General features: G+C 40.4%; 1 protein-coding gene across 1 annotated transcript in view; it reads right to left on the bottom strand.

The window, feature by feature from the left end:
* Positions 1-14,479, bottom strand: part of dcc (DCC netrin 1 receptor) — a 375,235-nt gene that overhangs the window by 138,299 nt on the left and 222,457 nt on the right. The window contains exon 8 of the mRNA XM_086300044.1: positions 9,822-10,095. Coding sequence (XP_086156170.1) covers positions 9,822-10,095 — 274 coding nt within the window. The remainder of the gene's footprint in view (positions 1-9,821; positions 10,096-14,479) is intronic.

Here is a 14,479-nt window from a genome sequence, read left to right as displayed (position 1 = left end):
AGAACGGCTGCTGCTGCTGCCATCATCATTTCTGCTACACTGGCAGGGCTAGGGGCCAGGACTCTCCTCTTCGTGTTTTTGGGGGATGTTGCTAACTCCGGGTCCGATAACAGGCAACCCACCCGCAGTAGATGTGCTCGATGTGAGGTCTCGCAGCAAGCTATCAAATACGGCCCATTTCTCGGCTTTTAAAAAAAACGCTATGCATCGCCAGGTGTTTCATCGGATTTGAGGTGTTACCTCCTTTGACAGTATCACAGTATCAGCTTAAAGCACTTATTGCAGGCTGCTGAGTTTGCATATTTTGATGTGAAGTACAGCCAGACTTTTGACCGCTTCGCCTTGGGCATTTTTAATCTGTAGCTCTGCTCTAAAAGAACGTACGTACCTGGGCCCGCCTACTATCCTCGGAAACGTAAAATGATTGGCTAGAATCTAAAGTGTATCACAGCTCAGGAAAAAAGCACCGAAATGTGCGCTGCTTTTTGGTCTGGTTACTACCGTTTATATCAGAACTGGTGCCATCCCTAGTGCCAGTGGTGGATGTGACAATACTGCTATTCGAAATGCCAATCAGGCCTACTAGAGCAGAGTTTCCCAAATGGTGTGCCATGGAAGATTATCTGGTTCCACCTGTTTAGTACTCAGCATGAGTAACGGGCAGAACAATTATATTCTCTTCCACTAAAGGGCAGTACAATTACTTGCTCTAATTAAATGGGTTGCCAACTGCCAGTAAAAGAGAAGAAGACGAAGAAGAAATTACATAATAGTCATGCTGTGAGACTACGCAGTGTGTAATAGCAATAGATAAATATTTGAAAAGAGAAAGCAGTCAGTCTGACCTGGGTCCCGGAGAAAGTTTTGACCCAGATGAAAGCCCTAGCATGAGTAGTGGTTAGAAAAAAACAAAAAAGGTATACTGCGGACAAACCGAGCCAATTCTGCTACACCTGGTGCGTGGGGAAAAATGATCAATATGCTTTTTGTAACACTTTTGTTTGGTGGTGTGCCGTGTGATTTTTCTAATGTGAAATATGTGCTGTGGCTCCAAAAGGTTGGGAAACACTGCACTAGAGGATGTCAGGCCCTCGGGTCACCATCATGAAGTCAGTTTCTAATTGACTGGTTGGAGACATTCACAGCAGTGGCCTGCTGGAGGTCATTTTGTAGCTCTGGCAGTGCTCGTCCAGTTCCTCCTTGCATAAAAGAGCAGATACTGGTCCTGCTGATAGATTAAGGACCTTCTATGGCCCTGTCCAGCTCTCCTGGGGTAACTGTTTATCTCCTTGAATATCCCCCATGCTCTGGAGACTGTGCTGGGAGGCACAGCCAACCTTCTGTCACTGGCACATATTGATGTGCAATCCTGGAGGAGACTACCAGTGCAACATAGGCTCCAGGTGTCACCTCATGCCCTAGACCATAGCCAAAAAAAAAACTAGTGAAAAAAAACAGTCATAAAAAATGAAAAGGGAAAAATGTCAGTGGCCTCCACCAGCAAAACCATTCCTACTTTGGGGGTTGAGGCATTGCTATCCCTCTAGTGCACCTGTTGTTAATTTTAATAACACCAAAGCTGTAACTGATTAACAACCCATCCACTATATAACGGACCAGATCAATAATTCAGCAGTTTAACTGACTTGATACTATACACTGATTAAGTAGTGAGGAATTTTTGATCAGCGTATAAACAACAACAAAAGCTTCCATAGACATTGACATTTACAAAATCCTGTTTCTGTGCCTCAAACTGATCATTTCGCTCGTCACCATGCTGATGTTTTATAAATGAACATAATTTTGCATTAAATAAGACCTGAAGTAAACAGCTGAGACCTTAAACCAGGGGTCCCCAATTCCAGTCCACGAGGGCCGGTGTCCCGGCAGGTTTTAGATGTGTCCCTGATCCATCCATCCATCCATCCATTCGCTTCCGCTTATCCTTTTCAGGGTCGCGGGGGGCACTGGAGCCTATCCCAGCTGTCATAGGGCGAGAGGCAGGGTACACCCTGGACAGGTCACCAGTCTGTCGCAGGGCCAACACACAGGGACAGACAACCATTCGCACTCACATTCATACCTAGTGACAATTTGGATTATCCAATTAACCTTTCCCTACAAGCTGCATGTCTTTGGACGGTGGGAGGAAGCCGGAGTACCCGGAGGGAACCCACGCAAACACGGGGAGAACATGCAAACTCCACACAGAAAGACCCCGGCCTGATGTTGGAATTGAACTCAGGACCTTCTTGCTGTGCGGCAACAGTGCTAACCACCGTGCCACCGTGTCCCTGATCCATCACAGCTAATTTAAATGGATAAATTACCTCCTCGACATGTCTTGAAGTTCTCCAGAGGCCTGGTAATGAACTAATCATGTGATTCAGGTGTGTTGACCCAGGGTGAGATCTAAAACATGCAGGGGCACCAGCCCTCGTAGACTGTGATTGGGGACCCCTGCCTTAAACCTAATATGAATTGCTTTACTGAAGCATTCATGAAGTGTGAAACAGGCTCATTTTCTCATAGACAAACAGAGGCTAAACAATGTAACTTCTTTTTGCAGCCAGAGGACTCACCCAGTGTTGACCATTAAAAAGAATCCCGTCTTAAGGCACTTTTGAACAGGCTTCATTATTCAGACACAGAGAGACTATGTATTTGATTTGACGGCAGCTTTGCAAAGTATTGGTAGTGCTGTATACAACTTTATTACAGTTAACAGATGGGCCTTTTCCAAATGTAATTGGAGGAATTTCCTTCCTTATTTTGAGACTATAAGTGAGATAGTGTGGGTATACAGCAAAAAGACCTATTCAGATCAAATGGAAATTGTTGTTCATATGTGGTTTCCATTTCTCTTGGTTATATGCGTACTTTTCAGTCACTTCAGTTTCCCCATGCTGTCAAAATCACATCATTCAAAATTGCATTGTCACTATTGTACAATAATCTATCTGCCGGCGTTCTCTGCCAATCAGCTCCTAGTTCATCTAAGTTTCCTGTGATATCTCACTCTGCCCTTCCAGCCATCTAATGTGCAGCCCTCCTTGTGAGCTGGGACATCTCATCCAAAGTCTCTATGGGCCATTTTCTGTCTCCGCTCTGCTACCACTACCAACATTGAGACAGAGCAGTTTTCCTACTTTCATTTTGGGATTCTGCACAAAAATGTCATTCCTCACTGTAGTCCAGCAGCCACAAATTTATGTCTAAATGTGACAATACATGCTATTTTCTCCAAATGCTATCTCCTTATTTAAGTGTGGTGTTATGGCAATAGCTACTAAACCCAACAATATAAATGACAGTCCTTCATTACATTAAGACATTTTAACAATGCCAATGTACCAATGCCAATATATATATATATATATATATATATATATATATATATATATATATAGGTCCCTCATCCTATTCATGTAGCCCCTTCCGCCGGGGTCGATGTAGCGGTTCCGAATGACAGCAATATCAGGAAGAAGGAACACGAGAAGCTGGAGAAATACCAAGGGCTCAGAGAAGAGCTCGAGAGGATGTGGAGGGTGAAGGTAACGGTGGTCCCCGTGGTAATCGGAGCACTAGGTGCGGTGACTCCCAAGATAGGCGAGTGGCTCCAGCAGATCCCGGGAACAACATCGGAGATCTCTGTCCAGAAGAGCGCAGTCCTGGGAACAGCTAAGATACTGCGCAGGACCCTCAAGCTCCCAGGCCTCTGGTAGAGGACCCGAGCTTGAAGGATAAACCGCCCGCAGGGGCGTGCTGGGTGTTTTTTTTTTTTTTATATATATATATATATATATATATATATATATATTTAATTTTTTTGATATACCAGGGGATATCCCAATACCCCTTTTTGTCAGGTCTTGTATTAGTACTTATCTTGGTACAATTAAATACCAGAAATGTGTCAAAGGGATTTACATCCACTGCAACTTGAAGATCAGAATTATATCATCTCAACTCTCAACTCAAACTATTTTGTATTATTTTTTCACCATTTTGCTATTTCAACAAGCATGTAGTAAACGATATAGAGACATCTTTGTTGATCCACTACTTTGACCCAAGGAGCTTTATATTGTAAGATAAAGACCCACAGTATTAGAGAGAAACCCAAACTAGCAAATGAACCCCTGTAGTTGGTAACAGTGGGAAGGAAAAACTCCCTTTTAACAGGAAGAAACTTCAAGCAGAACTAGGCTCAGGTATTGGAAGTCATCTGGCGTGACTGGTTGGGGTTGAGGGGAGGGATACAGGGCAAACGACACACTGTGGAAGAGAACCAGAGACTAATAATGACTAACATTAAGTTTCAATACCTGTCAGGTGGGTTAACTGAAGTGAAACCTATAGTAGTTCCTGTCAAAGGCTTTAGGCTACATTTAACTGTGCATCTTATTGGTCTCACAGCATCTATGTATAAGGACGTGTTCTAATTTTATTGCTAATTGAGTCCAAAATAACGGCTATTGCTGGGGAACATTAAGAGAGAAAGAAAAGAGAAAGGAGTACCGGTAGGTATCATTGGCATGTAAAATGATGGTAATTATGAGAACCCTAACATATCCTGAAAATAACAATAATCAGTATGACCTGCTCTGGAAAGAGGTGTGATGACTCGTATGGATGTCTACTCAAAACATCTTTTTATCCTTCTGCCTTCTTTCTTTTCCATTTTCTTTCTTGATCTGCCCAGATATTTCTCTATTTTGCTGTCAATATATTTCCAGGAAGTCATTACAGCTGACAAAAAAAGTCATTCTCACCCTTCCCCCCAGCCAATTCCCCTTCTTTTGTAATCTTTCATTGTTTTCTCTCTCAGTCTCCCTCCCCTCTCATTTTCTGCAAGTTATTAGCACTGACAAAACCCATCTCGGCATTTTTCTCAAAGTCATTAGAACTGACAAAACCTCTGCCTCTATTCCTTCTGTAAGTCATTAGGACTGACAGAATCTCTCTATCGAATCGTTTCATGACACAAACTTCAGTGGCTCTTTTGTCCAGCCTACCGTTCAGAGGCCCAGAGCTCTGCAGGCCTAGATTGTCTCTGAGGTAACAAAGCTTAAAAGCCTGGATGTGAAAGCCTTCAGCTGGAGCCCCGACTGTCAGAGGTAACCATTTAACACCAGCAGGGGAGTCACCAATGTGTCACCCAGAGCTTTTTCTACTCAGTGCTTTGAGCTGCTGTGTGCACCAGAGCCGTGATCTAAGAAATGCACTGTTGTCTTTTACACACTGTTAGTATAAAACTCTGTACCATCAGACTTTTATCCCTTTATAAGCTAACAACTGCTAAATCAGGATCTTGGTTGCAGATGCCTTTGAGTCAACAACTTGAGTTCGTCTATCTTTTTCAGCCGAGTAAGCAGCAAGTCTCTGTAAAACAATGTCACTGCTGGCCAGTTTGTTCCAGGCAAAAATACCTCATCCACTTCTTATTGGATAATATAGAGACTTTATACAGATATTAATGTGCGTGGGCACATCCTGGTTGCCAGAGGATGTGCCCACGCAGCTCTACCAATCTGCAGATAGTTCATTTGGAGCCACAAGACATGACTTCAGGATTTGTGTGAAATGTCTTGGCAATTACTTTATAATGACATGGCATCTTACCAAAGATAAGACCAATAACTGAAACTAACACCACTGACTAACAATAGCCATGTGCTACGTTTCACGATTATTAATATGCAAACTAGGGCTGTGCGATATGACCAAAATCTCATATCCCAATATAAGACATTTATCATCCTGACAACGATATATATCACAAAAATTTTACACTTTCTGTAAATTCTGGGAATATAGGGAAACTCGAGTTGCGTGAAATGTTTTCAGCTTGGCGTTGTGTACCTGGAGTCCAGTTCTTTGACCAATGCATGAAACTGAATATTTTTAGATATAAGTTTGTAAGTTTGTGCCATTTTCTTTGTCAGTATTTATTACACGGTGTGCTGCGGGGAAAAGCATGAGTCTAAGGTTTATTTTGAGCACCTGATGTCTCTTTTTTTGCTTCTCATCCATAAACTCTCTCCATACTCTTTTACGTGACTCTTGCGTAGGTGGTAGAAGAGGTTTGCGGTGTTTGAGTCTGAGGTGGGGATGGTTTCTTGCATAATTTTAGTCCATGTCAGACTTTTCATAACCAAACCATCAAGACGATGAAAAAATATTGCAGTAAACAATTTATTTTGCGACACCACGAAACAAACGATAGGGTAATATGAAACGATTGACGTTTTCATATCGTCATCCGATATATATCGCTATATCGAACAGCCCTAACGTAAACTGTCATGACCAGTGAATAGTGGTTATGAGTACTATTCATAGAGAGTTAGAGGTTGCCTGCAATCACAGCATTATATGGTGGTTACAATTTGCATTCTTTTACCCATTATATTACATATATTAAAATTTTTGGCGTTGTGCATTTTGGGGTTTGAAAGCCACAGAAATGTTCAGTGTTTTAAAAAAGCGCATCTCAGCTTTTCTGTCACATATGGGGTCACCAAATCGTTTTGCTTATGCAATGATTCTCTTTCTTCAGTCCTTTATCACCTTGACCGTTCTTTAGGCGAGGAGATATTTTTCACCATCTTACAATACTGTGATTACATCGTTTCCCCACCTGAACTAAGCATTTATGGCTCTTGTAACTTTGCAAATGAAGATTTTTTAAACATATATATGCAAATAAAGAATTAAAATGTATACTTTAATAGTTATCCAGTTAATCCATTTTCAAAGAAATAATCAGAAAGGGGTTCATCTCTCATGCTTCTCTTTTTAAAATTCTCCTTTTGTTTAAATAACAATAAGTAAAATATTCTAGGAAAAACATTGGGATCTGGGAAATTGCGTCAAGGATTTCCACCTTGTTTTTCTTGCTACTATCACCCAAACCCCAAATCCTACGTCTAGTTAGGTGCAGGATTGTGTCTGTGTCTATAGAGCTTGTAACTATAAAGCCAAAGTTGGGTGTCTTTCAGCTAGAGGAGCTGAATGAGACCTTATGGTTGTGTGAGAGATAGGAGATAATACATATTATAATATTAGCATTGCTTGAGAGATGTTTTTTTCACTTTATGATTGAAGGTTTCTCTAATTAGAACAATTAATCAGTTGATTTTTATTGTTTTCTCATAGTGTCTGTATAGCTGTTGATTTTCTTATTTTCCTATGTGAACATTGATTAAATTGCTATTGATTCTCCCTAGCTGCTTCTACCCTATTACAGTCAACACAATTCATTTATATGAGCACTGATAAAAAAATGACCAGGCTTAGTTAGGACCAGGTTTAAGTGCTGTTGGCAGCCTTCGTAGACATTTACTATTACCGTATTTTCCGCACTATAAGGCGCACTTAAAATCCTTTCATTTTCTCCCCCCCAAAAAATCGACAGTGCACCTTATAATCTGGTGCGCCTTATCTATGAATTCTGGCTGTGTTTACTGACCTCGAACCGATTTTATGTGGTACACTGCGCTAAAAAATCTGTCAAAAAATGTTTCAGTAGTACTTTGCTAAGCTACGAAGCCATACCGCTTAATGGATTGTCTGAGTGTTTTGGCTACCGTAGTCATGAGCCTCGCAGCTCAGAGTAATCTGGGTCCAAAACTCCGTCCGCATCATGTCCCAAACTAACACTGTGTAAATTCTTTCATCTTTAATAAAATGATCAGTGTTTCTGCTTTACTAGGTGTAACAATTAAGTTTAACATCCAGGCATCCATGAAAACAGAATTTATAAAATTTAACGAAATTAGAAGTTAGCAGGAAGTTAGCAGGAAGTTAGCTTGCTGGTTTCACTAGTTACCTAAGCATGATATATCATGTTCTGACTAAGAGACTGCTGGAAAAAAATAAAACGTACAGCTCTGCTATCACTTCCAACATGAATGAAGACAGAAAACTACACAATAGTGACGTTTGTAGGGTTACTGAAGTTAGGTTAGGCTAGATGATATATAATGCTGTTGTCACGGTCCTGGGTCTCCTGACCCAGCGTTTTTAGTTCCTTGTGATGTTTGTATTATTGTACTTGTGTGAGTTATTCTATGGTTTCTAGTTTCGATCCCTTGCCCTTCATGTTTCTCTGTGTCCCCTCTGTTCTGTGTAGTCTGTGTCTGCATGTTTGAGTTCCCCTCTGTGTCTTTCGGTTCTTAGAGTCCTCTGCCTTATGGTTTATGTCTCTGTGTTTCTTAGTTGCTGTCTCCACTGTGTCAAGTTTGCGTCTCTGTGTGATACTTCCTGTTTTACTTTGATGGTCCGTGTCTTATGTAAATGTGTCCTGCTTTGCTTGTCTCGTCAGTCCTGATTTCTCCCAGCTGTGCCCTCCTTCTGTGTCTCATTCCCCTCGTTACTTCCTAGTGTATTTAAACCCTGTCTTTCTCTGAGTCAGTGTCGCGTCGTCCCGCATTCTGTGTGGATCGCCCTGTGTCTCACTGTGAGTTTAGTTTGTGAGTTTCTAGTTTAGTTTGCTTTGTATGACTTTCTCCTGCCAGCGAATAAAGCTGAGTTCTTTGTGTTTAAACCTCGTGCCTGAGTCCTGCATTTTGGGTCCAACTCCTGCCTGCCGCACAACGATTCATGACAGCTGTACTAGTGATTGCTAGCGACACAGCTATGTTAGCATACCAAAGCATAACACAGTGAACCTGGAGAATGAACGTTAACTTTTTTCCCGATGTTTTTTTTTTTGACAAATGCAATCGCAGTTATTAATGTAAGATAAGATAAACTTTATTAATCCCACACATGGGAAATTTGTTTTGTTACAGCAGAAAGTGGACAGTGCAAAGTTACATAGCTGGAACAACATATACTGTTGTTCCAGTGTTTATAGAGCAGCTACCAGAGAATTCAACATTAATGAATCAATGGTACGTAAGTAGAGGACGCAAGAGGAATGAGTTGAGTAAAGTTTGACTTATCTGGCTGTTTTGTTTCGTTTAACGTTCTTTATTATCCAGTGCGCCTTATGTATGAAAACCGACCTGTTTGTCAACAGTGCGCCTTATAATCCTGTGCGCCTTATGGTCCGAAAAATACGGTAATACAGTCTGTTACTACAATTAGTGGCACAGCACAAGATGTAATTGGTCAGAGAGCCAATTAAAACTACATTCTAAGACAAATGCAATAATTTACCATATCCAGAGTTATAAAAAAATACCAACTACAGTTGGTTTAAAGGGGAAAGTAACCCAAAATTATTGAAAATCAGACTTTGAACCTTTTCTCTCAACCTTTTCTTCTGTAAATTTGGCCATTTTAACATGGTTGTCTATGGGAATTTACTCACCAAGGCCCTATAACGGCCAACCTCCCGTTGTCTTAATTGTTTATCCCCATGGGGTGGCACTTATGTGACAAACATTTAAACACAACTTTAAAAAGCTGCTTATTTTTTTTTTTTAATTATTGTTAATCGTTGTTACTGATGGCCTACTGCGGGCACCTGTCAAATTTTTAATAAAATGAAATTTTTTCCTGTAATTGTCCATATTACCACTTCCCTCTGGATGAAGTGAAACAATAGGTCCTCCATTTCTACAATTTTGTTGTACATGCACAAGGACACTAAAGGACTATATTATTCTATTCCATAAAGGGGTAAAGATTAAATTTTTTTTCCAGTGCTTCACTTCAAAGCAGTCCTGCGCATGCATACAGCCAGTTTATCTGTTGTGCTTTTAACTACAAAAATAATGCAGATTCACCGACCGTGTCAGAGCAAACAAAGACACATTTTTTAGAAAGAAAGAAATAAAGAAAAAAGAAAATCAGGCTTATCTTACCTATCGATTCCATCCTGGGAGTAATAAACACCGTAGGTTTGAACAGCTCCTCCGGTCTCCTCTGGGGGGCGCCAGCTGAGTCGGACAAATCGGCTGGACACTAGGACAGGGACCAGGTCGCGGGGGGCAGAGGGGAGGGCAACGCCTGGGCTGGGGGACACTGGTGGGGGATCAGAGGAGGAGGAGTAAGTCAAAGGGGTGCCAGAAGGAGCAGGAGAAGGGCGGGGAAGAGGAGGAGGTGTGAAGGAAGGTAGATTCTGAGTGGGCGTGGGCTCTGTTAACAGTTCATCCAGGGAAGGGAGGGGAAAGCAAAGGAAAGGAGAAGCAGGGAAAAGGATGGGGGACGACGGGGGGGGGAGGTGGAGGGGAGGTGCGGGAGGCGAGCAAAGGAGACAGAGCAAAGAAAAAAAACAACAAAAAGAGCAAAGGACAGATGAGATGAGCAGATAAGGAACGGAAAAGACGTGGAAGAGACAAAAAGGAAGAAAAGAAGGAAGAAGAGTGGTAAAGAAGATCTCAGCCAAGAAGAAAAAGCAGCAGAGCATCTGAAGAGCTTAGTTATCAATCAGATATCAAACAGATATCAGTCATCTGAATGTTAACACTGTTTTAATGCCATGACATTAAAACACACATGGTATATTAATTTTATGTGAAAATGATCCTTTAAAGCAGGGGCGGAGCGTGGGGGTGGCTTACTGGGCTTAAGCCCCGGTTGTTTTGTCAGAAGCCCGGGGTCTTTTGGAGTGTAATTTTTCATAGTTAGATGCCTGGCTGACAACTGTATAAAACAAAAAGTACACACAATATTCGAAGCACATAGTGCACACTATGGGAATTTACGACTGTGCGTGAATCCCCCCTGATATTGGTATGATCAGAGCTCAGGCACTAAGCAACTGAGCGAGGGGGCGGGGCAGCTGCTGCCTGTGAGTGCGCTGTTGGAGAAACGGAGCCAGCCATACTAAGGAGAGCTAAAGTTTGACCAGGTACCAAAGACAATCATTCGTAGCGTACAAATAATGTAAATATGACGGTGCATCACGAAAGATTGATATCAAACTGATCACTTGACCAATATTACGTTACTTGCTCTTCAAGTGAATCAACAAATGGCGAAATGAAAAGCCAAACAAATGCTATTTTTTTTAGAGAGTCTTAGCTTACGTGTGTTTATTTCATATTTTCAGTTCGTACCCTCCCCGACTAAATCGGTTTCAGTTATGTAGCCTACTGAAATATAAGAATGGACATTAGAGGCTTCTTTCAAAGAAAAAACTCAGGTAAATGTTATTTTATATATTATGCTTTGTATGTTGTTCAGTATATTTCTATGCAAAACAAGAGGAATTTCAGTACACAGCAGGATATTCACATTTGTAACCAGATATTTACATACACTTTAGGGAGAAAACATAAAACATTTTTACTGTACAACATCAATTTAGAGTAAACTTTTGTTTTAGATAAATATTGAAATATCTTTTGAATTAGTTAAATGTCAGAATAAAGAGAGAGGGATCTGTCTATTTTTATCACTTTCATCAAATTTAGGAGTACATGTACACTAAGTTTATTGTTAATTAATAAGAAAACTCCAGACGATTCCATTCTGAGCTGAAGAAGCTTCTGATAGGTTAGTAGAGTCCATGTGAGTAACTTGGTGGCACAGCTGTGGATGCATATAAGGCAAAACACAGAGCCTGTTTCTTTGACATGGGAAAATCAAGAGATGTCAACCAAAACACCAGGAAAAGAACTATGGAGCTCCATAAGTGTGGCTCAGTTTGAATACAATTTGGTGCCATTTGCAATTAAGAAATACAGATAGTTTCTCTCTTTACTCTTAAAGTTAACAAATATGTTTTTTATATTTATTAATCTAAAAAAAAAAATTTAGTCTGATTTGATGTTACAATTAAAAAAGTGTTTGTGTTTTGATCTGAAGAGTATGTAAATATCTGGTTTCAACTGTATATTTGATGATTGTCAGCACAAAGAGGGAGAGAGAGGGAGAGAGAGGAGCAGAGAGGGAGATGGAGAATGAGGACAGAACAGAGGTGGAACAAGAGCAGGTGAGACACACATGTTAGTCAAATGGTTGTTTACCAAAAGTATCATGGTATCATAGGTACTTATGTATCTCGTACCTAGTGTTTCTTTTTAGGTTTGCTATTTTTCAAATACTACATTTATTAAGTTTTGCAGGCTTGTTTGCACAACAAGGCTAAATAATTATATAAACTTTTCTCAATCTAAATATTGTACTTTGGTAGAATTAAATAAATAAGTGTAGTGCAGGTCTATGATGATTTTTAGTGCTACTATCATCTAGTTCTGATTGTGGTTCTGTCTTGGTTAAATCCCAAGTAGTCCTGATATTGAACTGTTGTAGTCCTGTTTTAATTCAGGATCAGTTCTGGGTCTGGTTGAATTGGGGTTTAGTCCCTGTGTCTTGATACAGCCCCGACTTTGTTCTGCCTTGCTGCTTAATTAAAAAACTAGTTTAAGGTGTCCTGCACATGTGATATATATTTTTCCCTATATGAAGTCATTCTTTTTTGAACAAAACTCAAAACAGAGCCAATTAATCTTTCAGTCATTTCTACCCCCCCCCCCCCCCCCCCCCCCAAAGAAAAAATAAAAAAAATCCCACATTCATACTACCCTTTAGGGCTAAGCCCCGGGTGTTTCAAATGTCTGCCTCCGCCTCTGCTTTAAAGTTCCTACTCTTCTCACAATGTTCAGTTCAGTTCTCAGAAGATGAAAACAAATCTGAATTCTTATGAATGTGTTATGAATGAATGAATGAATTGAATTCTTATGAATATGAACCATTTCTCTGCAATAAACACTCTTTTCCAAAGATGAGTGATTTCTCAATCAGATAGATTTTTTTTTATTATTTTGTTGTTTCAGCAACATTAAATTTAAAAAGGGTACTTTTGAGTTAAAATATATATTTATAATTTTAATAAATGACAAATTAAAAAGGCATGAACTTTTTTTTGTATCGAAAAAATACCGAACCGTGACACCAAAGTATCAGCCGAATCGAACCGTGAATTTTTTGTATCGTTGCACCCCTATTAGATATATCATACGACACACACACAGTGATATTTGAGAAGTGAAATGAAGTTTATTGGATTTACAGAAAGTGTGCAATAATTTTTAAAACAAAATCAGGCAGGTGCATAAATTTGGGCACCACAAAAAAAGAAATGAAATCAATATTTAGTAGATCTGCCTTTTGCAGAAATCACAGCCTCTAAACGCTTCCTGTAGGTTCCAATGAGAGTCGGGATTGTGGTTGATGGTATTTTGGACCATTCCTCTTTACAAAACATCTCTAGTTCATTCAGGTTTGATGGCTTCTGAGCATGGACAGCTCTCTTTAACTCACACCACAGATTTTCAATAATATTCAGGTCTGGGGACTGAGATGGCCATTGCAGAATGTTGTACTTGTTCCTCTGCATGAATGCCTTAGTGGATTTTGAGCAGTGTTTTGGGTCGTTGTCTTGTTGAAAGATCCAGCCCCGCCGCAGCTTCAGCTTTGTCACTGATTCCTGGACATTGGTCTCCAGAATCTGCTGATACTGAGTGGAATCTATGTGTCCCTCAACTTTGAAAAGATTCCCAGTCCCTGCACTGGCCACACAGCCCCACAGCATCATGGAACCACCACCATATTTTACTGTAGGTAGCAGGTGTTTTTCTTGGAATGCTGTGCTCTTTTTCCTCCATGCATAATGTCCTTTGTTATGCCCAAATAGCTCAGTTTTAGTTTCATCAGTCCACAGCAACTTATTCCAGATTGAAGCTGGCTTGTCCAAATGTCATTTAGCAAACCTCAAGCAGCTCCGTTTGTGCTGTGGGCGGAGAAAAGGCTTCCTCTGCATCACTCTCACATACAGCATCTCCTTGTGTAAAGTGCGCCGAATGGTTGAACGATGCACAGCGACTCCATCTGCTGCAAGATGATGTTGTAGGTCTTTGGTGCTGGTCTGTGGGTTGACTCTAACTGTTCTCACCATTCGTCGCTTCTGTCTATCCGAGATTTTTCTTGGTCAGCCACTTCGAGCCTTAACCTAACTGAGCCTGTGGTCTTCCATTTTCTCAACATGTTCCTAACTGTGGAAACAGACAGCTTAAATCTCTGAGACAGCTTTCTGTATCCTTCCCCTAAACCATGATGGTGAACAATCTTTGTCTTCAGGTCATTTGAGAGTTGTTTTGAGACCCCCATGTTGCTACTCTTCAGAGTAAATTAAATGAGGAGGGAAACTGACCCCCTTAAATACTCTTTCTCATTATTGGATTCACCTGTGTATGTAGGTCAGGGGTCACTGAGCTTACCAAGCCGATTTGAGTTCCAATAATTAGTTCAAAGGTTTTGGAATCAATAAAATGACAACAGTGCCCAAATTTATGCACCTGCCTGATTTTGTTTAATTAATTATTGCACACTTTCTGTAAATCCAATAAACTTAATTTCACTTCTCAAATATCACTGTGTGTGTCTGCTATATGATATATTTAACTGACATTTTTTATTGTAACAACCAACGATTTATACAGGGAAATAATGACTATTAACAAAGTTGCCCAAACTTTTGCATCCCACTGTAATGATGATTTACTCTTGGCCATTA

This window comes from Aulonocara sp. 'chitande type north' Nkhata Bay, linkage group LG7, assembly GCF_057382095.1.
Source record: "Aulonocara sp. 'chitande type north' Nkhata Bay isolate Kocher_YH1m ecotype deep benthic linkage group LG7, A_spYH_male_GT1.1, whole genome shotgun sequence".
In the NCBI taxonomy this organism is placed as follows: domain Eukaryota; kingdom Metazoa; phylum Chordata; class Actinopteri; order Cichliformes; family Cichlidae; genus Aulonocara; species Aulonocara sp. 'chitande type north' Nkhata Bay.
This window is presented reverse-complemented; position numbering and strand designations above follow the sequence as displayed.